Consider the following 21,675-nt stretch of genomic DNA (forward strand, 5'->3'; position numbering starts at 1 on the left):
GCTTGAGTTTTAGTGGACAATTTATAGGCTATTTTAATACCTGCTCGAATATCGTCGTCATCAGAAAGTGGGCCCATCTATAGAAATGTCAAAATGCTTGGGAACATCTCGCAAAAACAAATCCCGCAGGATTAGAATCATAAAATATTAGATCCCTCGATCCATGAGATTTCCTTATAAATTGCCTCATTAACCCAGTACCAAGTCAACTTGCCCATTACTCCCTTATTTATTACTCATTTTCCTTTCAAATTCTCTCCCGCATCTAAAACCAGGTTTCAACATGTATGTGTAATATATAGCTCAGTGAAATAGTATCCAAGTGGAAATAAGGGCTCCCAACAAATCAAACTTGTGTATGTAGATGTACGAGGGAGCATTTCTAAATATTGTGAACCCAATTCTTTCTCGGCGATGTATTTACTTCATTTTATGTTAACCAACGAGTTAAATAAATTTGGTATTGAACTTGTGTATCTGATTCCTTCGTAAGATAATTTGTCAACAATCCTATTAGAAACTTTGAATCATTCTGCATATGCCCAAAATCTTTCTGCATAATATACAAAAGAATAATTTGTATTTTTTTTCAAAATTTGAGACAATTACACGTGATTTGGTGTGAAAATAATGTACGCTTTGTAAAAGGTTATAATGAATTATTGTCCATTCTTACCTAATATAGACCATATTTAGGATGCACGTAGAACACTACTAAAAATGTGCCCCTGTACTTGTGCAAGGTTTATGGTCGACGAATAATGCTAAGCGAGTGAAAGCAAAGTTAGGATGAATTATGTTTACCATGTGTATGCACAAACAGTGGATTTGGTTAAAATCTCAGAGAAACTTGTTCACACTATTTGTATTTGAAAGCATAAAGTTGTTTCAATTGAACTAATCATTGGCATTGTTACAGAAAGTTTCAACTAATTTTATAGTAACGGCAAACATCATCTATTTTGTGACTCTCATACTTGCGTTCTATTCTTATTTATGTATTCTATTTCAAAGAAATAAAATGGGCCATATTTCCCTTACAAAGGGTTATTAGATCGTGAACCATGTTTAATACTATTTGGTGCAGGATTCAAAACGAGGCAACTAGCTTTTAATCATGCAAAAGTTATGACCAACTTTCGAGTGCTGCTGTTCAGAGAAAGTTTTTGCGAATTCGTTTAGCATTTGAACTCAAAGAGAAATTGACAAAGTTTAATTTAAGAACGACGCAAGGTTCTGGTTGACACCAATGAAAACTTGAAACCAAATTATATTCTGCAAATCGGAAGCACAATCTGCAGCGGCACAGAGACCCGTGGCACACCTTCATATACAAATTCTAATAAGTGACTGTAAAGTTTGAGGATGAGGTGAAAGGAATTACACGTAGCTCGGAAATAGTCCCACCACCAAGAAATGAGGTCTTTCGATTTCTCACCGCGAGGAAAGAGGTCGGAAGGCTTATTTTTTTATTTCGCCTCTGTTGAAACTTGTAATTAGTTTGATCCTCCGAACTTTCAAGTTGTTACATTATCAAGTCAGCTTTGAGTAGAAAAAACGACTCTGCATTCTCTACTTCAACCGAGGAAATTCAACAAGAAATTTCAAGATAAGTATGGGATATGACTTCCTTATGTTTGCCCAATAACATTATAACATTAATGTAATAAAAATTCAGATAAAAGTGCATGTATGTAGTAGCTACAATAATGCATACGTAGCTGAGCCATTCTGAATGGGGTTTTAAGGATGAGAAAGCAGAAAATTCCAAAGCAAACAACGGCAAGTGCCATACCGACGCGAGTATATGTGAAATTTGATGAAAAGTTTCCTTACATCATCCTCGTAGAAATTGTCGTCCATGTTCTACACTGCCCAAGAATCAAAAGCCCACAATCCGACACCGACGCGTAATCCTGTAATCTCTTCCTTTTGCTTGACTGGTTCCAGATTACTGAGTCAAATCAATTCCCTAGCACCTTGCTTCCCCATCCGACACTCAAAATTCAACATCGTCACAATTTCCTTTTTTGGGCTGAAATAACGCCTTCACATTTTATAACGTTTGTTCATTCATCGTCCATTGAGCTGATGCATGTTCACTCAGCGCCAGTCTGCTCAACGTGATTCAAACACCAAAAATGTACTCGGGGGGAAGAAGGATTGGTTACAGGCAGAAGAAGGTGCTTAGTATCAAGCGTCCGTGTACATATATCGACCGGTAGCACAAACAAATTGAGGATAATGTCTTAAAAACAGAGACCTCTGTAGAAAAAGGACGACCAGAAAGAAAGTCGTGACAGACCTGCTTTGAAGGTTAGATGTGGATCTACGGATGTTGGTGAAGCGGTCAAATCTCAAATTAAGTTGACTCGACTGAAGAGTAAACTAGAGCGAAAAGTAGATCTAATGGCTTGTCGAGTATCGAGCAGAAGATCATGAATTTATGGATGTGTCGGCATGAGAAAAGCCAAACAAAATATAAATTGATATAGTTGGCTCTGGTTCTGGTGAAGTGAAAGTTCTGGTTAGTCGGAGCTTGAGGCAGGAGCAGCAGCAGCAGTAGTAGATTTAGACGGGAGAAGTCTCATTGTTTAATATTTTATTCTAATCCCAGATGACTTCTATCCCAGTGTTTTTGCTCCATTGAATATTCATGACCTCGTTCTCGGTCACAGTTTCTTCTCCTCTGCCCAACATCAACACGGCTGCTACAAGTTTATAAATGCAGTAACAATACGACGACTGCGACTGTACTGATTTTCCCTCCACTCTTCCAACCAGTCCACTACTCGTCACTAAAACTGCCACCAATCGCCATGAAATTGGAGTCCCCAACCAGCAGCACGCGATCCTGGTTATAGTCACTGATCACCACTGACCCTTTTGCTCTTGTATGTATTTAGCAAATGTGTACGTAGCAGGATCAGCCGTCGACTTGGCGTAGCGTTTCGTGGTAGTGGTGGAAGCCAGGGGAAATCCAGAGCTCCGACTCCTTTCCTCGTAACGTGCTCTCCTGGTGAGGAGGGAGTGATCGACTGCAGCAAAAGCGTTGGTGCGAGCTGCATATGTAGAAAGAGAAAGTTCTCACAGGCGAAATTCGGTGTCCCGTTTGCTTCCCTGTCACGCTATCCTTTCCCACACACGCTCCCAGCCAGAAAGCGTTGATGCTCACAGCAACAGTCTCACTCGGCTTTCACCAGCCTCCTCCATCGTGGACTCTGTACTGCGTATAAGTCAGATAAAAGAAGGGCTAGTAGCAGCCTTCCACCATCCGCTCGGTCCTTCGACGACGTGCTCACTTTGAAAGGAACAACTGACTCAAATGCTGCTAGCTGGAAGCCTTGGTTGGCGTAGTTGGGGCAAACGGTAAAGTGCGGCGGTGGCGACGGAGGCTGTGGAACAGTCGGAGCGGTCTCTTGGTCTCTGGCCAAATTTCACAAGTCCACGACCACACAAATCTCTAAAACTTTCACCAATTCTAGAAAGAAAGAAAGAAATCCTCGCTGGTTAAGCTTTACAGGGACGGACGCTAAGTCTAACTGGAGCACACAATCAAGGGAAATACACATGACGTCTGATTCCTTGATACTTTTTGCTCTGTTTGGTGGTCTTAATCGGCTGGAGTTGAACCAAAGAGAGTGAAAAGGAAAAAAAGCTGGCAACTCATCGTCCAACAAACCAACAAAATATAGGAAACAGTAAAAGAGGAGATAATGTCTGCTCTTTCCATTTAAGAATTGAATACTAAATTCATGTGCTGATTTTGCATGCCAGCCAAACTACTCCACTGCTTGTACACACATGCACATCCATGCAAACACATGCGGTGCGGTGTGTCTGAGTCATAATAAACAAACGGACGATGGGGTCTTGACTGTTTTCAATAGAAATCCAGTGTTTTTTTTTACTGCTAGAACTTGTGTTCATACACGCGTTGAGCTGTTCAGGGAATAAGCAATCTGAAATATTTTTTGGAACAAGCATTCTTCTGGTGATTCGACTCAGCAGATGATGACTTTTTACGGTTATGCTTACACAATCGCTATTACACTTATGGGTAAACTAAATGGTAGGCTTTTATTATGTCGGACCATGCTTGTTCAAGGATTGAGGGACAGTAACCAGATAATAGGTACACTGCAATAAAGGCCATTTCAGCATGTACCAATTTTCTAGAATCTGTGAGAAAAATTATCTCTGGCCCACAGACTTGTCCCGAAAGAATCAACAACATATACTGTCCGTATATCAATGTATCATACATGCAACATGAAGGTCTAACATAAAATGCAGTCAACAATGCTAAAGTTTTAGATTAATTCTCCTACTTTAGTTACTTTTATATGAGTTATATTCTGCATTCCTCTCGTTAAAACTGGAAGGAAGGTCACGTAAAAACGTGTGATATAATACTTTGATTGCTGCTAATTTAGAAATTACTTGGTCACATGCAACCTAGCGTGGCGTTGGCTTAATAGCAGGATGAAGTTTCTATTGATACGCTTGTACCTTGCACTCCATTAAACGGGAATATAAATATAGCACGGAAACCGTTTTATACGGATCGACATTCTTACCTCTTGAGAAAATAAATGACTGGTGAAATTGACGAATGACGAACAAAACAAAGTGCTCTTTGGTGGGGTTGGGTTTGAGTAAAACTTTTCAACGGCAATGAAATATGTCTGAGAAATTGAATTCTGCAGGCGAAGAAAGTACAGCAGCCAGACCCACCGCGACCCGTATTCGCAACTCTCTCCCTCAGCAAACTCTGACTGAAGATGGGTAGGAAACCTTCCACTTTCTCTACTCAGCCTGTACGTATGTACGTAACCAGCAGTTTGCATCAACGGCTGGGCTGCTGGATTGCATGAGACTTGAGTTTCTAAGACAAAGGAGAAGGTAAATGTACTTCTACGGGCCTTGCCTACTTTCTTAAGAAGTAAGTTGGACGGTTTATTTTCCGCCTTTAATGCAAGTAAGGTAATAAGACTATGATTAGTTTCGTAAGGAAACAGATATGTAAACTAATCTTCTACTTACCTAAGATTTTTGTCGCTTTTCTCATTGTAAAGCTTTTCGCACAAAGTAGTTGGAGTAGTAAACCCACACAAGAAATTCCCAAAACTTCTGACCTAACTTGAACCCCCATCTTATGTAACTTTAAGAAAGGAGGTTGCAGTTTGGGAATTGTGGAATTAAAGCTTCCCCTCTAATGATTATTATGTAAGAACCCCCAGAATACACCCGAAGGTGAATACACCATAAATATATCACGTATTGTAATGCTTCAGAGAGTAATCAGATCCTGTTTGTGTATTTATAGTGGTTGCGTAAAGGAGAAAAGTGAAAGTCTGAAACATAAATGCTCTTTAAAGGTTGTTCATATTAATAGATATTTCGTACGTATTTGAAAATGCTACTGGCTAAGACGGTTGTCAGTCGCATGAAATGGAAGGTGAGACAAGCAAAGACAGTTACCAAATGAGACTTGGTACTTAAAGCTTTACGTAAGTTCTCAACAAACAACAAAATTGAGTGGCCTTTAAATAGTTTTATGGCAAATTTTATCCCAAACGAAGTACGAATCGTGATTTTCATCTTATGCCAAATGCAATTCCACTCACAAATACGTAAGCTTGTCATCGCCCCTTGTTCAATGAAAGTCAAACTGTACTGAGAAAATATTTTTTGAGTGTTGAAATATTCACACTCGATGAATTTCAAATCAAATTTCTCGCTTTTGGTGGAAGACAGGAAGCGAGGATGATGGAAACTGTCAATGAATTTTAGCTTTCCCCACTTTCCTCATTCGCTGCCTACAAACGAAATGGTTTGGATCGTTGCGGCTGCCGTCTGTCATCTTGCCAGTACATTATGCACGCTTGAGGCCGTCCCAGTAATGTCATTCTGACATTAATGTGCCCAATCTTTTGAAAAGAATTCCATGTCCAACAAAAATTTCGCTTGGTGAAAGCACGTCAAACCATATCATTGAAACTCGGCTTGCCACTTACCCGTTGATGCATTCAATTCCCATCTTTGGGATGCATGCCTTTTCAAACTCTAAATCTGAATCAATTGCCAAGCCAGAAGAAACCACGAAAGCCTGGGACGACTGCATTCCAGCAACTTTTTCTTGGAGACTGACAGGTGAATGTGTATTATTAAAATGATTCCATATGCATGAGAAACGACCAAATGAAATTTCCCGTGAAAACGTAGACTGGGTAATAAATGATGCGACTGATAGTGCCAAACCAAACCCCACCTTTCCCGTGATATCGGATGTCTACAAATGGAATGACAATGAGCATGAAAAATGCAGGTACTTTCATTTATAGTGCTCGATCTGTCGGTAAAAGTAATATTTTTAATTTTCCACTTGACAGCTCAAGAGACTTTCCGCTGTTCTTAAGTGCTCATCGAATCATTTCTTTCTCACACTGGAAGCTTTGGACATCCAATTTCCAAGAATATATAATGTTTGTATGTCACAATAAGTGTAGCAATTTTACATATCGTATGCATTTTGTCTAGCGTATGGCGCTAGAGAAGATGATTTAGAGCTTGAAGCATAAGCATGAAAGCAGCAAAATATGCGAAAAACGACGCATATTTATTTATTTTCGAACCTACTTTAGTAATTTTTCTATACACGTCGCAATATTTTTTAAATAAAACATGTGAATGGGATACTTGCAACTATTTATTTACAATACTTATGGTCGAATAGGATCCAATATGGAGTCTAGTTTGTTCATATCATACCGATGCTTGAGGAATCGTGTCATGAGCACATTTGAAATTATGGCCAGAAGTAAATTCTTGTTTAATTCAATGACATTTCTTTCCGGTCCTGATTTGAATTTTCCCGTCTGAACGGCATGCCAATAGTTTAGAATGTCCACTTCGGGAATGGATGTTGAGGTCGGGATCGCAAGTGACTCAATGGTGACGGAGGTTATCAGTGACAACAAGGAGTAGAGTAGAGCCCCGACCAAAAGTTGACTCTGGGTGGAATTTGGTCAGTTAATTTTACATATGTAAATATGGACCAATACGTGTTATGTCATCTCTCATACCATGATGATCGTCATAACCCTCAACAATCCAGAAAAGTCGTTTCTCCTGGGAATGCCGAGCTCTTTTTTGTAAAAGGTAGACCTAAGATGGCAAAGAACGACCCAGACGATTAAAGTGAGTAGCAAAGCCGTTGCCACGATTGGATATTTTCCCATGGTTTTCTTGGCAGCATTGTTGAATGCAACTACACCAATCAGAATTGAAATAGTTGAAGTCGCCACTGCCTCGACTTCGTATCTCTGCAGAAATATGAAGAGTTAGGCACTAAATAGCAGACGAAGCAATGGACGAATACACAAATTCAGAACTATTCGTACCAGCAGTGACCTGAATGAAGGTGTTCGACTCATCAGAAATAAGTTTGACACTATTCTCGCTGCAACCATCCATGTGAAGCTTAGCCAAAATATTTGATTTGAAATCCTAATGTACGCTGTCCAATGAATGTTGGCATGAGGTTCAGTTACAGAGAAAAATTGAACGATCTCCTCCCCGAGTTTTCCAACATTTTGGAAATAGATGAAAGGCAAGGTTAACCAACTAAGCAGGTGAATGCACAGTAGTTGGCAGTACATAACGAAGAGCTGAATCTATTTTGTGGAAGCAAATGTTACATGATCAAAGCATTGGAATGCATTATGCAATGACCAATAATTCAAGCTCCATGAATGCAAATATATTATTGTGTCCATGTGCATACCAGTCGCATCTCCAGAAGTTGTAAATCAGACCGTCGTACCGATGGGGGCAATGGCCCTGCAATGTCCTTTGCACACGTTATGGATGCGATGAATATGAATACGGCTCCCACTGGAAACACGTACGGACTGCCGTGCAGCAGCATCGACCAAAACACAGCCATGATGAGAAGTGAGAGACGCAATGGGACGATCAATTCGTTCCTCTGAAAATGCAAATTTAATTTGACGAATTCGAGAGCTCAACAAATGTGATTCCGAAAATAAATAATAAATGCAAATGTACTATAAAATTGGCAATTGCTTTTGCATCCATGTCCGACATTTCCGCAATCGGGTCGTTTGCTAATACTCCTAACGGTGGTTGAGGTTCAATGTTTGCATGTAACTGAACTTCTGGAACAACATTATTCACAGCATCTTGACCATCATTAAGGTTCGTATCTATAATTTCTCCCAACTCGGCCATTTTGTGATCATTTGCATGTGTTGTCCGTGGTCATGTAAAGTTGGAAATGAGGTGACTGATAGTAAAACATTCATGTTTCCTTAGCTTTCAATTAGAGATTGTAAGTGCAGTTTTGCATAAAATTTGCATGCTTTGCACATTTTCTATGTAACTATTTTAAAGGTTCTATGATGGATGTAAAGTTAAAGTCATGTCTTTCGAGCGGATGCCCGGAATACACAAAATATGAATACATTATTTGTATCGATATGCATAATTTCTATTTATTAATTAAATTGTATGTGGAATAGATGATTAAGTTACGTTAGACAACATGCTAAATAAGTTTTCTATGTATACATATGTACATATTTAAATCAATCTATACTTCGCAAGTCGTACTTGTGACTTAAGTTATGCCATGCTTAATATACCGACCCGAGGATATAAAAGGGCAGCTAAAAGTAAATCCACCTTTCAGTTGTACTCTTTGTCGGTGATACTAGAAATCTTGAATCCCTCTTCAAATTTCATAAACTCTGATCAAACTTTACGTTTCCATTTTAAAAATGGCGTTACTAAAGGTGCGTCCCTTTCTGACTCAATAAATTTCCGATAATAAATTGTTAGCAGAATCTATGTAATCTAATCATCATTTCCTTTCTGCGTAGGTAACTTTCGCCCTCGGTCTCATTCTTGCCGTCTGCCTTGGGAACACTTTTGCCAAAAAGGACCATCATCATTATGAGATGAAGAAGAGGAGCACCGAATCCAGTGGTCTGAATCAGGACAAGGCGTCTCAATCGGTACCTGACTGGAAACCTGCATCCGGTCCACGAGAATTTACGGTCAACGTTGACGATAATATTCAAGGCGCCAATCAACATCGTCACGAGAAGTGGAACAATGGGACCGTCACCGGATCTTATGCAGCCCCAGGAGGCCGAAATGGAAAGTGGCTCAAGTACGAGTACATTGGGGATTCTAATGGCTTCAGGATAACTTCGTAAGTGAATTTTTTGTGCTACTTCAAATCTCAAGTCTCAGCAACAATATGTGAGAACGGGATGACTAGTTAGTCAGTAGGGTCAATTCATTCCATTTTGCACACATTTCTTGAGAAGAACCTGACCGGGTATTATTTTAATTTAGAAGAAGAGCTCATTTACACTAGTTTACATTTTATATTAAAAAGAATTGAAGTGAATTGCAGTAATTTACATGTTTATGAGATTCCGTCCTTGAGTCTTAAAATTTCCATAAACTTGCAACTTGTAGACGAGGAGGGTTTTTAGTTTGATTACTTACTTTCAAATTTTTAACTCATGAATTATTCATGTGCCAACAGAACGAAGGAAGTTACGCCTGAGGAATTGATGGATGGTAATGCGTCAGCTCAAGCCCACCAAGCCAACATCAACATCAACACCGATCACGATGCTCCAGTCAAGTACACCGTCACCGAGGACCAACTTAACGCCAAAGATAAGCAAGTTAAGGCTAAGCAATAATGCTATCGTCAGCCCGTCTTTCTATACACTAGAATTTTTTTAACTCACAGTAGACTAAATATAGTTTCTCATCTCTTTACGTTTTCTTTTACTGAACTAATGCAAAGGTTTTAATTTTAGTCAAAACTTGATAATGTGCGTGTAATGCAACCATTTTAAATTTCTGTGATAAATAAAATACGCTACATTTCTCAGCAATTATAATTTAAACTATTTTCTTAATTTCAGAAACTCAATAATCATACACATCGTTTCATATCTCTGTATCACTTTCATATGCATAAACTACTAGTTTACACTTTCACATTACATTACTTAGAAAATTCATATGGCATTCATAAATGCATCAACATAAAAAAGTACAACGAGAAGGAGGATACAAAATTACACTTTACGATTAGCAGTATTTATTTGTTGGTCTGGCAAAGTCCACGTCGTATTTCTCATTCCAGCTCCATACATACTTGGAATCTTATGTTTTTTGCCTTGGTTTTAAATCTTCATAACAGGGATGAAGGAATATTTGATTCTTCTTTTGCGGACTGTAGTACTCGTGCCCCTACAAAAAAATAAAGGAAAGATCAGCATAAAAATAGGCACGCATGCATAATACTCAGACAATCACCTAAAGTATAGATCTATATATCATATTTTCCTACCTTGGACCAGTCATAGCTAACGGCATATGCAAAAATTTGTCCATCGCCATTAAAAGCACAAGCCGTGATAGGTTGTTCCATTTGATCAGAAGTCTTGAGTTTTGTACGCGCATCTTTGTCCCAAAAACTGTAACGTCCGTCAGAACCTACGGTGGCAAGAGTGCCATGCTCTGGGTGGAATTTTATATCATTCACCTAATACAAGTGTACCATAATTTATCATTTGAATGATACTAATCGCATTATTATGTGAATTTTTTATGTAAATGACATACAGCATAAATGTCTTGAAATCCTTGATTCGTTCCATTGGACCGATGACATTTAAAAGTGAAGTTATCCTTTGGGTTACTGGGATTGACATATTGAATTGCAACTCGGCCCTCCACACTCCCCAAAGCAAATCCTGCAAGCAAATATTAGTTTTAAATTAAAAGTATTTAAAATGGGACTTGTGGAACAGCCATGAAAAAGTAACTATTTACCAGTTGGCTGATTTGTTTTATCTTTGAAAATTGAGATGCATCGATGTTGGTATTTTAGTGGGGAATCGATGCGTTTAAATTCGGTGGGTGTGTTGTCAAGTTTATATATGATCAATCCACGTCCCGCTGTTCCAACCACACCCATGGGATAACTCTGGAAATTATAAAATGTGATACGGCGGTCAGTACAGAATAAAGTAAAATACATTAATAAATCAAGCACGCAGAATATCTTACCACGTCGACGCAGTATGCGCGCTCTGGAAGTTGTAATTGTAACATTGGACTTGGTGCACGCGTATCCCAAAACTTAAGTGCAAAAATTAACAATAAATCATACATACATGTAATAATTATTTTGCTCTTACAACTTATAATTTACTGGATACCTTAATCATTTTATCCCAAGAAGTCGTCATTACAGCACTGTAATTCTGAGCCTTAATCCAGTGACATGATTTCACTGGAGCATCATGCTGAGCCACTTGAATAGTAGAATTACTTCCCAAATCCCAACATTTCACAGTTTTGTCACACGAGGCCATGAAAACTTTTGTTCCGTCCTATAAAAGTCAAACATGAAATTTAAATTTATTATGGGCATCAATTAGCAAATTAAACTGAAAATTAATTCAATTTTACTAACATCACTCCAACAGACATCAAGAATAGGTCCTGTCATAGACTGCATTGACTTTGGCACTGTCTTGCCCGTAGTTCTATCCACTTCCCAACAGCGAACCTTGTAGAAAATGCATAATAATGCGTAATGTTACTGAAATGCTTCTATTGTACCCGTCAAATACAATATACGTTCAACTACAAATATGAATATATAATGAATGGATTATTACATTATTATCCCAACTTCCAGCAATCAGAAATATTTGCGGGATAGTGGGAGGGCTGAATTGTAAACAGGAAACAGAATCATCTGGTGGACTTGTGACTTCAAAATCTCTCGGTTGAACGTTTTGAGCTTGTTGTGTCGGGTTAATTGAAGAGTTGATTGATATATTTTGAGGAACTGCTCCGAAAGATGACGAAGTTCCAAATCCGGTTGTTGCTCCTCCACCAAACATGATAAAGTCTAGTGACAATTTAATCGAAGTAAAACTAAGTAACTTCTGACTGGATCTACAATATATAAAATCAAAAATATTTATATTTCATATCAAATAAACATAACTTGATTCACAGTTTGGCACCAAGAATTGAATGAACGCAACAAAAAATCTATTGAATACTCTGATTGCAATTACCTCTTGCTTGTCAACACTATCACAAATTAATTAAACGTTTCAATCAGCAATTAACGTTAATCAATTTTAAACTTCCAAATTTCCCAACCTCGTTTCGTGTCTGCTGAAATGCCGTTTGCGCTTCAAGTTTGTTCAAACGTCGTCTCAATTTGCCACTGGTTCTGGTCCGCCACTTGCGCGAGGGGGCGTATAGCAAGGATGGAGGGATGCTTGGCGGGTTGAAAATCTGAGAGGAGAACGGGCAGATGGTTTCTGAGCAGTGTGTTTGCAGTCGAGTCTCATGAAAACAATAATCAGTGCGAACCACCCACACCCCACGTGATTGGGCTTATCAATGTCATAATTATTTCATATAAATCGTCATTAGGTCGTGGTAGTTAAGCGTTTGATAAGATTTGCTTGGGTGGGACCAGGGAAGACGAAGTTTGTGGGTGCTCCCATCTGGGAATGAGGATGATGACGGAGGGGGAGCGAAGGAGCGAGTGGATGGATATGCGCCATATTAGTTGTTGTGGTGTTGGTAGTGAGAGAGTGGGTAGAAAGTGGTGAAAGGGTGAAAAAGGTGGGTCAGAGGTTATCCGTGAGCTGGGTGTGGTTGTGGGGAGCCGTTGTGGTGTTTTGGGAAGCGGAGGTGAGACAGGGCAGTTGCTGGTGCGTGGCGTTGAGGAGGGTAACTACAGGAGTTGAGGAGACTTGTTAGTTAAGAGGTTGGGTCGCTGGTGTGCTTATTTTGCACTTGGGCCATCAACCGACCACCAACATCAACTCTTCTCCACTCCCAGTGGAAGTTGCTAGAGGTCGGCCAACTGCTTATCGCCAAATTCCACATTCCATAATTCCATGAACATGAAACGTCTCCCAGGCGCGTCCACCACTCCACTTGCATAGCACTCACAGCATGAAAACTATGTGGGTGTGGTTGTCGGTGGGAGGAGCACTTTTTTGGGATTTTATGGGGTTTTCTCTTCCTCTCTTGACTTGTAGTAATGCATCGTGGATAAATGGCACAAACTGAAAGAATAATACAAAAACACGACTAAAATAACTGGATATTTAAATGCACTATCGCTTTGTGTGCATTGCAGACGTGACAAATTTCCTGTGCAAACGATAGAAACTTGTAAAAAAGATTGAAAATGGAGGTTCAAGATGACATTGGATATTTGAGCATGGAGGCGGTTGACCATCATGATGACGACAGTCAGAGTCAAGGTAGGAATTGTGTTTATTTTTTATAATTTAGGGTTTTAGTGGTCAATGCATAGATTAGTATAAATAAGTGTAACAATCAAAATTTTATAATTTCAGAGCTCAAAGAAGATGCAACTTATTATGTTAACGACGAAGAAAATGATGACCAAGAGCAGTATCTGTACACGGAAGCTGATGTTCAAGGTAATTCATTTTGATTGCACTTTTGCAGATTTAGTGATAATAATGTAATGAACAATTTTCAAAGTAGTTACTTTTACTCTCATTAATAATAGAAGGAACAAGCAGCGGAATTACCGTTCATACTAGGGAGACGGAGGATGGTGACCCCGAAGTTTTGGGCATCGACGATGACGACGACTCTCAAGAAGAAAAGGAGGAGTACGAAACGGTCACGATTGTTCCTTCTCAGGGGGAGTCGGGCGAAGTTAGTTATGTTCTTATTGTCCAACAACCTGAAGCCAAGGAGAAAGAGGACGACATGAAAGTGTTTGAATTTGACGAAGCTGAAGGGGATATGCAGGTATGACATCGTATATATATATATATTCACTTTAATAAGTCAATATATATATAGGATTATCGGATTTGCATTGAATTTTTACTTTTTTGTAGCAAACTGACAACGAAGAAGACCTTGATGATAAAAATACTGTCAAAAAAGCCACAAGTACCCCAAAGAAGCAAACAACTGCGACTGCCCACATGTGCAATTACTGCAACTATACCAGTCCAAAGAGGTATGTGCATGCTCGTGTGTTTGCAAGATTAACCTTCGTGATATTTATTTATATGGGTTGGATAAACGACAACCCTAATTAATTTAGGTACCTGCTCTCTCGTCATATGAAGTCTCACTCAGAGGAACGACCTCATAAATGTAGTGTTTGCGAAAGAGGGTTCAAAACCTTGGCGTCTTTACAAAATCATGTCAACACCCACACAGGAACGAAACCTCATAAATGTAAATACTGCGACTCGGCTTTTACAACCTCTGGTGAACTTGTGCGACATGTTCGGTACCGTCACACCCATGAAAAACCTCACCATTGTTCAGAATGTGACTATTCGAGTGTAGAATTGAGCAAATTAAAGCGCCATATGAGATGTCACACCGGCGAGAGACCTTATCAGGTATGATTCGGTATCAATTTGTAATTAGTTCTGGAAATTTTGCGGTTGCATCTTTTAATCTTTATTAAAAACTTTTTAATTATGTAGTGTCCTCACTGTACATACGCAAGTCCTGATACGTTCAAATTGAAGAGACATTTGAGAATACATACGGGGGAGAAACCTTACGAATGCGATATTTGTCAAGCCCGTTTTACGCAATCGAATAGTCTCAAAGCCCATCGTCTAATTCATACTGGTAATCACATGAGAAAATTTGACCACATACTTATGATGTTAACGCATGAATGAATGACTAACTGGACTTGTGGATATTTAATAGGGAACAAGCCTGTCTTCAAGTGCGAGTTGTGTCCTGCTACTTGTGGACGTAAAACTGATCTCCGTATCCATGTCCAGAAGCTTCACACGTCGGAACGACCGTTAAAGTGCAAACGATGTGGAAAAGCGTTTCCTGACAGATACACGTTTAAGGTACTATATATTGAAAGCTTTTGACATTGGAAAATAGAACATCTGCGTAATATTCGTTTTTCTATTATTTCAGCTGCACTGCAAAACACATGACGGTGAAAAGTGTTTCAAATGCGATTTGTGTCCATATGCTTCATCTTCCCAAAGACATTTGGAGTCTCACATGTTGGTTCACACAGACCAAAAGCCGTATCAGTGTGAATTATGTGATCAGGTAATATAGCTTAGACTGAGACTTTTGTTATAATTGTTCCGATTGGAGTTGAATATTATTTTAATTGATGCTTTTGTTATTCTTGTTGTAGGCTTTCCGTCAGAAACAACTTTTGAGACGCCACCAAAATCTTTATCACAATCCAAATTATGTCCCACCTCAACCTCGAGAGAAGCAACACGAGTGCGCAGAATGTGGGCGATCATTCCGACACAAAGGGAATCTGATTAGACATATGGCTATTCACGACCCCGAATCTACTGCACAAGGTTTGTGTATGAAATATTTAAGCTTATTCGTTCCATATAGATCGTAATAATAATAAACGTAATTGACTATATTTAGAACGACAACTGGCTCTAAAAATTGGACGCCAAAAGCGAATTCAAGTAAGCCGAATGATTATTGTATTTATTGCTAGTCAGTCATACTATAATTTTTAAATTTTATCTATAGATTATCGATGGTCAACAAGTAGAAGTTATGGACGATGATGATGAGGACGATGAAGAAGACGAAGAGGATGATGAAACTCAAATGTTGGCTGTGGAAGGCGATGATGGGCAACAGTATGTTGTTCTCGAAGTAATTCACTTACAGGTAAACTATATAATTTGAAAAAAATTGTCCAAACTAAACACTCATTATTGTATATGGTGTCATATTTTAAAATTATTTTTAATAATTATTGTCTGTTGTGTATCTATGTAGGACGGAGACGGAACTGAACAAACTGTGGCCGTTGTTGGAGATGACACGGAACTCACAACGGAAACCGTAATGCATGACGCAACGGATATGGCTGATCTCAGTGACCCCAATCTCATGAGCCAACTAACTGATGCTTCAAATGATGGTACATTTTATTTTATTAATATTATTAATGCGATATTTAGGTATTATGTAGTTGTTAAAACATAATTCTAATTCGGCTCTTTATCCATTAGGATTCCAGTCTAGTCTAACCGAAGACAAGCTAGAAAAGAAGGTTGCAGTGAAACACGAAATGGTTACTGAGGATGACGTGAAAACTTGTTTTGGATTTGATGTGAGCCATTCTTAATTTGAAAAAATCATTTGAATTTTGCACTTCCAATGTGTATAACAATTATCCAATGTTTGATCATTATAGGATGACGATGACGAGGAAACAGAAGAAACTATGGATTACTATTAGATTCATTAAAGATTACTTAAAATAGACTGCATACTTTCTAATTGAATAATAATATATGTACCACCGTGTATTTGACGACTCGTTTTACATCACCTCTCTTGGTTTATATTTAACCATTTTAATTTTGCATATCTTACCAAACTTCCTAAAATTAAATACTCTTTAGTTAGTAGTTAGTTGCCTGCTGTGGTGTCACGTTTTATACAAAATATTATGTCCCATGTTAATATGCATAATTTTAAGTGTATGATCAGATTGATAGACCAATCGACCATTTTAAGTTTCTTATAATACCCATCATGAGGCCACATTGATTTCCGAATTTTGTACCTTAATTGTATAGTGGAAACGTGTAATGTAAAATATACTGTTAACGTTTGACGTGCAGGAGATAATATGTGCTGAACCAAAAAAGTCGCCAAAAATTTGTCAACACAGCAGGTTTTTAATATGCAAATCTTTTTGTACACACAGATCTTTAACCAATGTTAATAAAATATAAATATATTGTCAACTACATTTATGCAAACATACACATATAATAATTTAACCATGCGCATATGGAGAATCTGGTGTAAATTTTGCTTTTGGTATACTGGTCATTTCCAAATCCTTCGCCCACTCTGCGCCGCCATCGGTGTCGACGGTTGCATTCTGCGTTTTCTCCTTTCCAAACAGCACTTTCTCATCATAGTCAATCCACTCGTTCATTCTTTCTTCTCCCAAAATGCGGTTCCACAAGCGAATGAATGGTTTACTTAATAACTTTGCATGCACTTTTGTCGTGGACTTTGTCGCAGCAATAACAATGAAGCTGAATATTGTACCAAAAAGTAACGTGGCCAAGCCCCCGATGCCTGGCAGCCAAATGTAGGATGTTGACCAAACTAATCCAAATAATCAACAATGGGTTGGTTATTTAAATAATATTATTCATGACAGTAAAAGTAATTGTAAATGCCAATTGTGCCATTAAAATAACCGAAATTAGTGCCGTTATTTTAAACAACTTTTACCTTTAACCCAAAATGAGTAATCATTGTCTTTCCAGTTACTGTTATCTGCTAAATCCAGCTTCCACCACTCGCTAGGGTCGTAAAAGCCCGTGCAGACATCTACCTTGGTTCCATTGGTACAAGGGCAGCCTCGAAGGGTCAGGTCTAGGCGCATGTTGGGAAGGAGATCCTCTCTTCCAGCAAAAATGTTTCCCAACCCAACAAATCCGGATAACGCAATGGAACAAGCCATCCCCAATAAAATACCCTGTATTTTTTCATACATAATTATGCACTGAGAAAACAACACTTTTGTAGGATTTGAATTATATAATTACTATTGTGTTAGTCCAGGGGAGAAACATTCCTAAGCTAAATGCACCCAAAATTGGACCGAGAAGGGCTCCATGGATTAGAGTGGAAAACTAAAATTAGGGAATGTAACACAATTTTCATAATATCTCCGATTGCAGAGCAGCTAAAACTGAATGTGTGTGTATATGTACCGGTGAAATTTGGATTGTCTCATTTACAATTTTCACAATGAAGACTAATCCAAATGCCAAAATTCCTGTGGCCGTGGAAAATGCTTTTGAGGCGTAACCAAGCTTGATCTCGTCCCAATCTGGTCGGTACTGTTTCAAGAAATCTTCAGTGAGCAGAGCCGTCAGGGAATTTAACGCGGATGACACGGTGCTCAGACTTCCACAGGTGATCCCAGCAATCAGCAACCCAGGCAGGACTGGATAATCCCTTAGTGCGTCCATCACGAAGAGTGGCAAAAGTTGATCTGCAGACGTCACGATCTTCAGAAATAAATGAAACAAATTAAAATTTTTATTGGGTCAGAATAACACTCCAATTCTACCGATATTACAAATTGCGCCCACCTCTGCTTTCACCGGATCACAATCCACGTACTGAGCATAAACCAGCATTCCCAAGAAAGAACTGTTAAGAAAGCCATCCGTGTAGAATACTACTGCATACAAATGAATCTAATCCTAAGCAGATATTTTCTTACCACAAGAAAATTACGAGGATCATGCCAACCATGTTAAACACCAAGCACCTAAAAAGGGCACCAATTTTAGGGATTTCGCACTGACAATGTGGACATCAACACTTTAAAATCAAAGTTCTTACTGTCGAGACTGACGTAACGTTGGAACTGAATTGTAGCGCTGGATTTGTGCCTGCGTTGCAGCAAAAAGTGGTAACCACAACAGGGTGCCACCAATGCTCGCAGTCCAAAAAGTGTGGCGAGTCCTGGGGTCGGGATCCATGCTAATAATTAAATTTGTCTAGTTTATCTATACTGCTCTCGGCTTATATCTATCTGCTTACAAATGTCTATAATTTTTAATAGTGCATGGACTAACTTGAAAAATTTCGTTCTTTCCGTGTCTGCAGATCGTTCCCAGGCCACACCAAATCCACCCACTTCGATTACACCACAAATGGCAAGCGAGAACAGAGCCCCCATCATCACCACGGCTTGTAGAGCATCAGTCCATAAAACTGCCTTTAACCCCCCCTGCAAGGTTTTAAATTCAAGTTTAGGCACCACCTAAACCACTTCAGGAATATAATTTCATGAACTATTCTTATTACCAAAGATGAATATGCAATGCACACAATAAAAATTGATGCGGCCGATATTCGGTAGTCAAATCCAGCAACTATTGCAATTTTTAGAATATGTCAATTTACGAAAAGTATTTTCCAAAAGTATTTTATTTTATATGTATCAACCTTGATCGATAGCCAGCGCTGGTCCAAGCACAGTAATTGGCATGTAAAACATCTATTAAATACGTTATAGCTATTGAATCATTGTAGATCAACAAGTATATTATGCTGCATAAGATCTTACCAGGTGAATTATGGCGAAAATTGAGCACATTGTTCGGACCTAGAAAGAAAATACATTAATGATCAAAAATTGTGGAAGTTGTGGAAATGAAGATTCCTACTGTAGTTAAAGATGATAATGGGAAGCTTATTTGGAAGTTTGTTAAATAGAATTATTAAATTGTTCGTCACGCGAAAATAATATTTTATTGATATTATAGAAATAAATACTTACCCCCCTGCTGTACCTCCACTGCATGTACTGCGCATGAGACATGGTCATAATTTTTTTTTTTCAATTCTCTAAAGAAGGTGTATGCAAACTTCTTACCTCGTAGGCTGAAGTAAGTTGTAAATCAAAGTAAACCGGCACCTAGTTTGCATAATGTAAATAAAAAATAATGTAAATTGTGAAACAGCATGCAAACTGCAAAGTTAAGGGTCAATGGTCGTATTGTGTATTACATAGAGATAAGCCAATGCCGCCGTCATTGGAATAAATGCTAGTGCAATTATTGTGTATTGCTAAAATTCAGAATTTGTCAGAAATAAATTTTCAAATACAGGTAAAATATGCATTTATTATGAATTTACTTGTCCGTAGTAATAGACCTCCACGGGATTTCCCAGCAAAGTTACAGCGGACACAAAACTAAAAAAATGCAGAGGTGAGCCCACATATTGGACTTGAATTAAGGTGGCATTGTATGCGCCAGTATGCGGGTTTTTAATTTGAATTATCGTGTCTCATCTTTCCCATCTTCCATATATTCAAATGGCGATTTTGAAACCTATAGATCTCCGTCGGTTTTTTACAATATGAAGATTTTAATGCACATAAAAATCGATAATTTTTAGGCTTACAAAGTTAGGACTTTAGAATTTTGATTTTTTTCTTCCATGAGAAAATATTTAGTTTTTACTGATTATTTTGCATCTATTTCATATTTATTTCCTGATGGAAGAAAAAAATCAAAATTCTACAGTCCTAACTTTGTAAACCTAAAAATTATCGATTTTTATGTGCATTAAAATCTTCATATTGTAAAAAACCGACGGAGATCTATAGGTTTCAAAATCGCCATTTGAATATATGTGGGAAGGGAAAGTTGAGACACAACAATTCAAACTCAAACCCCGCATACAAGTGCACGTTAAGTAGTTTGCAGCCCAATCAAGGGTCAAAATATTTGGAAGCATACGAAATGTCACTTACCTACAGACCAAACTCAGCGTCACAGGTAAAATTCCCATGCTACGACCTAATTTAAAGTGCATGGCTTATTACAGAACATATGGCTTTTAGAATAGATGGCTTATCGCGAGATGCACTGACCTGCCATAAGAAATTCTTCATTAGTTTTGTTTTTATTGCCAAAACATCCGTAAAATACTCCGATGCCCAGAGACGCTATCAAAACCGCTCCGAATACGAGGTATTCTTCCCATGCTAAACTGTCCGTAAAACCATCGGTCAAAATTTCAACTCCTTCCGGCAGCGACATTTTTAGATTTTTAGTTGCTGTTGCTGCTCAGTGATAATTCCACAGCAAAAAGTGGCAGGTACGCCTAATAAAACTCAACTGAACATCATAGTCTTCCTTATGGGACAATCTATTTCAAATGGTATTTTCACTTATTAGCCCACCATCCATCATCGTGTCTCTTTATCAAAAAGTACACAAGTGCAAATTACATGGGAGGAATATGAGTACATGCAGAAAAAAGATGGGCATTGACAAAAGCTGTGATTAATTGATGCCACGACATTGATGATTGGAATTCTATTGTTTCAATTGCCACTGCAATTTGGAGATTAGATCTCAATCCAGACTTCAATAACTGACTCAAGGGGTAGGAATGACACGTATTGAAACAGTGTTCAGTACGAGAAAGTATGTGTTTATCATAATTTGTAGTTAATCTTATGTACTTGAAATGCCAAAACATACACACAGTTCTGCCTGATCATTATGCACTACAAATATTTACACTTTATTATGCACGTTAAATATCACACGGTAAATTTGTATTATCTGATAAATTAATTGTTTTGTCTGATTCTGAATTCACTCAAGTGAGTAACTGCTTTTGTAGATTTGATTAAATGTCATTATGTCATGTCCCCAAATTAAAACTGGACAAGTGAGAACGTGTGCAAATAAATTCTTTAGCGTAGTGTGTAGCAAGTGTTTAGTGCAGTGCAGTAGTGTTTGTATTATTAGACGAATCTTTCTATTTAAAACATTGCCTGAGTATTTGACAAAAAGGTTGATGAAAGTTGGACTTATCTCAACAACTAATCCTCAGTTGTTGCATTTAATCAAAGGAACAGTTTGTTGGAGAGCAGGTGGTCATAAAATTATCGACATGAATTAATTTGTCTTAAAGGCGGTTAGGATTCCCTTCATACACAATCGTCGAAGTTTTGCAAGCAAAGAATACGACTTTCTGTCGTACAGA

General features: G+C 38.3%; 6 protein-coding genes across 11 annotated transcripts in view; 2 read left to right on the top strand and 4 right to left on the bottom strand.

Annotated features, from left to right (window-relative positions):
- Positions 1–4,758, bottom strand: part of LOC110847944 (probable dipeptidyl-aminopeptidase B) — a 32,210-nt gene extending 27,452 nt beyond the window's left edge. Inside the window, exons 1-2 of one of the 2 annotated variants that reach the window (XR_004833952.1) lie at positions 4,581–4,758; positions 1,837–3,481 (exon numbers count right to left, since the gene is read on the bottom strand). The gene's annotated coding sequence lies outside the window, so the exon portion shown is untranslated. Of the gene's footprint in view, positions 1–1,836; positions 3,647–4,580 lie in introns of those variants that run through there. The other variant, XR_004833953.1, reaches the window with a different exon arrangement.
- Positions 4,759–6,587: 1,829 nt separating this feature from the next.
- On the bottom strand, positions 6,588–7,655 carry LOC110841858. The gene is made up of 3 exons (XM_022087557.2): positions 7,407–7,655; positions 7,089–7,328; positions 6,588–7,016 (listed from the first exon to the last, which is right to left on the bottom strand). The coding sequence occupies exons 1-3, from the start codon at positions 7,473–7,475 to the stop codon at positions 6,726–6,728; spliced, it is 600 nt and encodes a 199-aa protein (XP_021943249.1). The 5' UTR covers positions 7,476–7,655; the 3' UTR covers positions 6,588–6,725.
- A 1,004-nt stretch (positions 7,656–8,659) lies between these two features.
- LOC110855798 lies at positions 8,660–9,950 on the top strand. Its single transcript, XM_022104186.2, has 3 exons — positions 8,660–8,819; positions 8,907–9,241; positions 9,584–9,950. Exons 1-3 carry the CDS (start codon positions 8,805–8,807, stop codon positions 9,744–9,746), a joined length of 513 nt encoding a protein of 170 aa, XP_021959878.1. The 5' UTR covers positions 8,660–8,804; the 3' UTR covers positions 9,747–9,950.
- Positions 9,828–12,313, bottom strand: LOC110855785 (mRNA export factor). Its single transcript, XM_022104178.2, has 9 exons — positions 12,153–12,313; positions 11,745–12,027; positions 11,537–11,632; positions 11,280–11,453; positions 11,128–11,199; positions 10,891–11,044; positions 10,681–10,811; positions 10,406–10,600; positions 9,828–10,305 (listed from the first exon to the last, which is right to left on the bottom strand). The coding sequence occupies exons 2-9, from the start codon at positions 11,970–11,972 to the stop codon at positions 10,219–10,221; spliced, it is 1,137 nt and encodes a 378-aa protein (XP_021959870.1). The 5' UTR covers positions 11,973–12,027; positions 12,153–12,313; the 3' UTR covers positions 9,828–10,218.
- A 273-nt stretch (positions 12,314–12,586) lies between these two features.
- Positions 12,587–16,880, top strand: LOC110853000 (transcriptional repressor CTCF). Of its 5 annotated transcripts, none has more exons than XM_022101221.2 (15): positions 12,587–12,714; positions 13,238–13,364; positions 13,461–13,547; positions 13,640–13,887; positions 13,980–14,104; positions 14,192–14,498; positions 14,586–14,736; positions 14,821–14,972; positions 15,046–15,186; positions 15,278–15,455; positions 15,532–15,575; positions 15,643–15,786; positions 15,898–16,042; positions 16,134–16,234; positions 16,319–16,880. In XM_022101221.2, the coding sequence occupies exons 2-15, from the start codon at positions 13,289–13,291 to the stop codon at positions 16,361–16,363; spliced, it is 1,944 nt and encodes a 647-aa protein (XP_021956913.1). In that variant the 5' UTR covers positions 12,587–12,714; positions 13,238–13,288; the 3' UTR covers positions 16,364–16,880. The 5 variants fall into 5 exon arrangements, with proteins under 5 accessions (XP_021956913.1, XP_021956896.1, XP_021956922.1 ...); XM_022101204.2 differs by having other exon boundaries at positions 12,628–12,783; XM_022101230.2 differs by having other exon boundaries at positions 12,644–12,949.
- On the bottom strand, positions 16,789–21,144 carry LOC110853022 (sodium-coupled monocarboxylate transporter 1). Its single transcript, XM_022101242.2, has 17 exons — positions 20,549–21,144; positions 20,429–20,474; positions 19,807–19,864; positions 19,678–19,737; positions 19,544–19,585; positions 19,448–19,474; positions 19,235–19,273; positions 19,114–19,165; positions 18,973–19,040; positions 18,741–18,895; positions 18,505–18,645; positions 18,383–18,430; positions 18,249–18,309; positions 17,865–18,164; positions 17,697–17,783; positions 17,380–17,626; positions 16,789–17,250 (listed from the first exon to the last, which is right to left on the bottom strand). The coding sequence occupies exons 1-17, from the start codon at positions 20,715–20,717 to the stop codon at positions 16,910–16,912; spliced, it is 1,941 nt and encodes a 646-aa protein (XP_021956934.1). The 5' UTR covers positions 20,718–21,144; the 3' UTR covers positions 16,789–16,909.
- Positions 21,145–21,675: the final 531 nt, after the last annotated feature.

This window comes from Folsomia candida, unplaced genomic scaffold, assembly GCF_002217175.1.
Source record: "Folsomia candida strain VU population unplaced genomic scaffold, ASM221717v1 Fcan01_Sc001, whole genome shotgun sequence".
NCBI lineage: Eukaryota > Metazoa > Arthropoda > Collembola > Entomobryomorpha > Isotomidae > Folsomia > Folsomia candida.

What these genes read in the sequence shown, in the direction of transcription:
- LOC110841858 (XM_022087557.2), bottom strand. Translation starts at nt 7,475, where the DNA reads ATGGTTGCAGCGAGAATAGTGTCAAACTTATTTCTGATGAGTCGAACA. An exon ending in CTTCATTCAGGTCACTGCTG is followed by an intron (nt 7,329 to 7,406) that starts GTACGAATAGTT and finishes ATATTTCTGCAG; the next exon opens with AGATACGAAGTCGAGGCAGT. An exon ending in GGGTTATGACGATCATCATG is followed by an intron (nt 7,017 to 7,088) that starts GTATGAGAGATG and finishes AATTCCACCCAG; the next exon opens with AGTCAACTTTTGGTCGGGGC.
- LOC110855798 (XM_022104186.2), top strand. An exon ending in AATGGCTTCAGGATAACTTC is followed by an intron (nt 9,242 to 9,583) that starts GTAAGTGAATTT and finishes ATGTGCCAACAG; the next exon opens with AACGAAGGAAGTTACGCCTG.
- LOC110855785 (XM_022104178.2), bottom strand. Translation starts at nt 11,972, where the DNA reads ATGTTTGGTGGAGGAGCAACAACCGGATTTGGAACTTCGTCATCTTTC. An exon ending in CTGGAAGTTGGGATAATAAT is followed by an intron (nt 11,633 to 11,744) that starts GTAATAATCCAT and finishes ATTTTCTACAAG; the next exon opens with GTTCGCTGTTGGGAAGTGGA. An exon ending in TTGATGTCTGTTGGAGTGAT is followed by an intron (nt 11,454 to 11,536) that starts GTTAGTAAAATT and finishes TGACTTTTATAG; the next exon opens with GACGGAACAAAAGTTTTCAT.
- LOC110853000 (XM_022101221.2), top strand. Translation starts at nt 13,289, where the DNA reads ATGGAGGTTCAAGATGACATTGGATATTTGAGCATGGAGGCGGTTGAC. An exon ending in AACTATACCAGTCCAAAGAG is followed by an intron (nt 14,105 to 14,191) that starts GTATGTGCATGC and finishes TAATTAATTTAG; the next exon opens with GTACCTGCTCTCTCGTCATA. An exon ending in CCGGCGAGAGACCTTATCAG is followed by an intron (nt 14,499 to 14,585) that starts GTATGATTCGGT and finishes TTAATTATGTAG; the next exon opens with TGTCCTCACTGTACATACGC.
- LOC110853022 (XM_022101242.2), bottom strand. Translation starts at nt 20,717, where the DNA reads ATGTCGCTGCCGGAAGGAGTTGAAATTTTGACCGATGGTTTTACGGAC. An exon ending in TGAAGAATTTCTTATGGCAG is followed by an intron (nt 20,475 to 20,548) that starts GTCAGTGCATCT and finishes ACTTTAAATTAG; the next exon opens with GTCGTAGCATGGGAATTTTA. An exon ending in AGTGGAGGTACAGCAGGGGG is followed by an intron (nt 19,274 to 19,447) that starts GTAAGTATTTAT and finishes TTTTCTTTCTAG; the next exon opens with GTCCGAACAATGTGCTCAAT.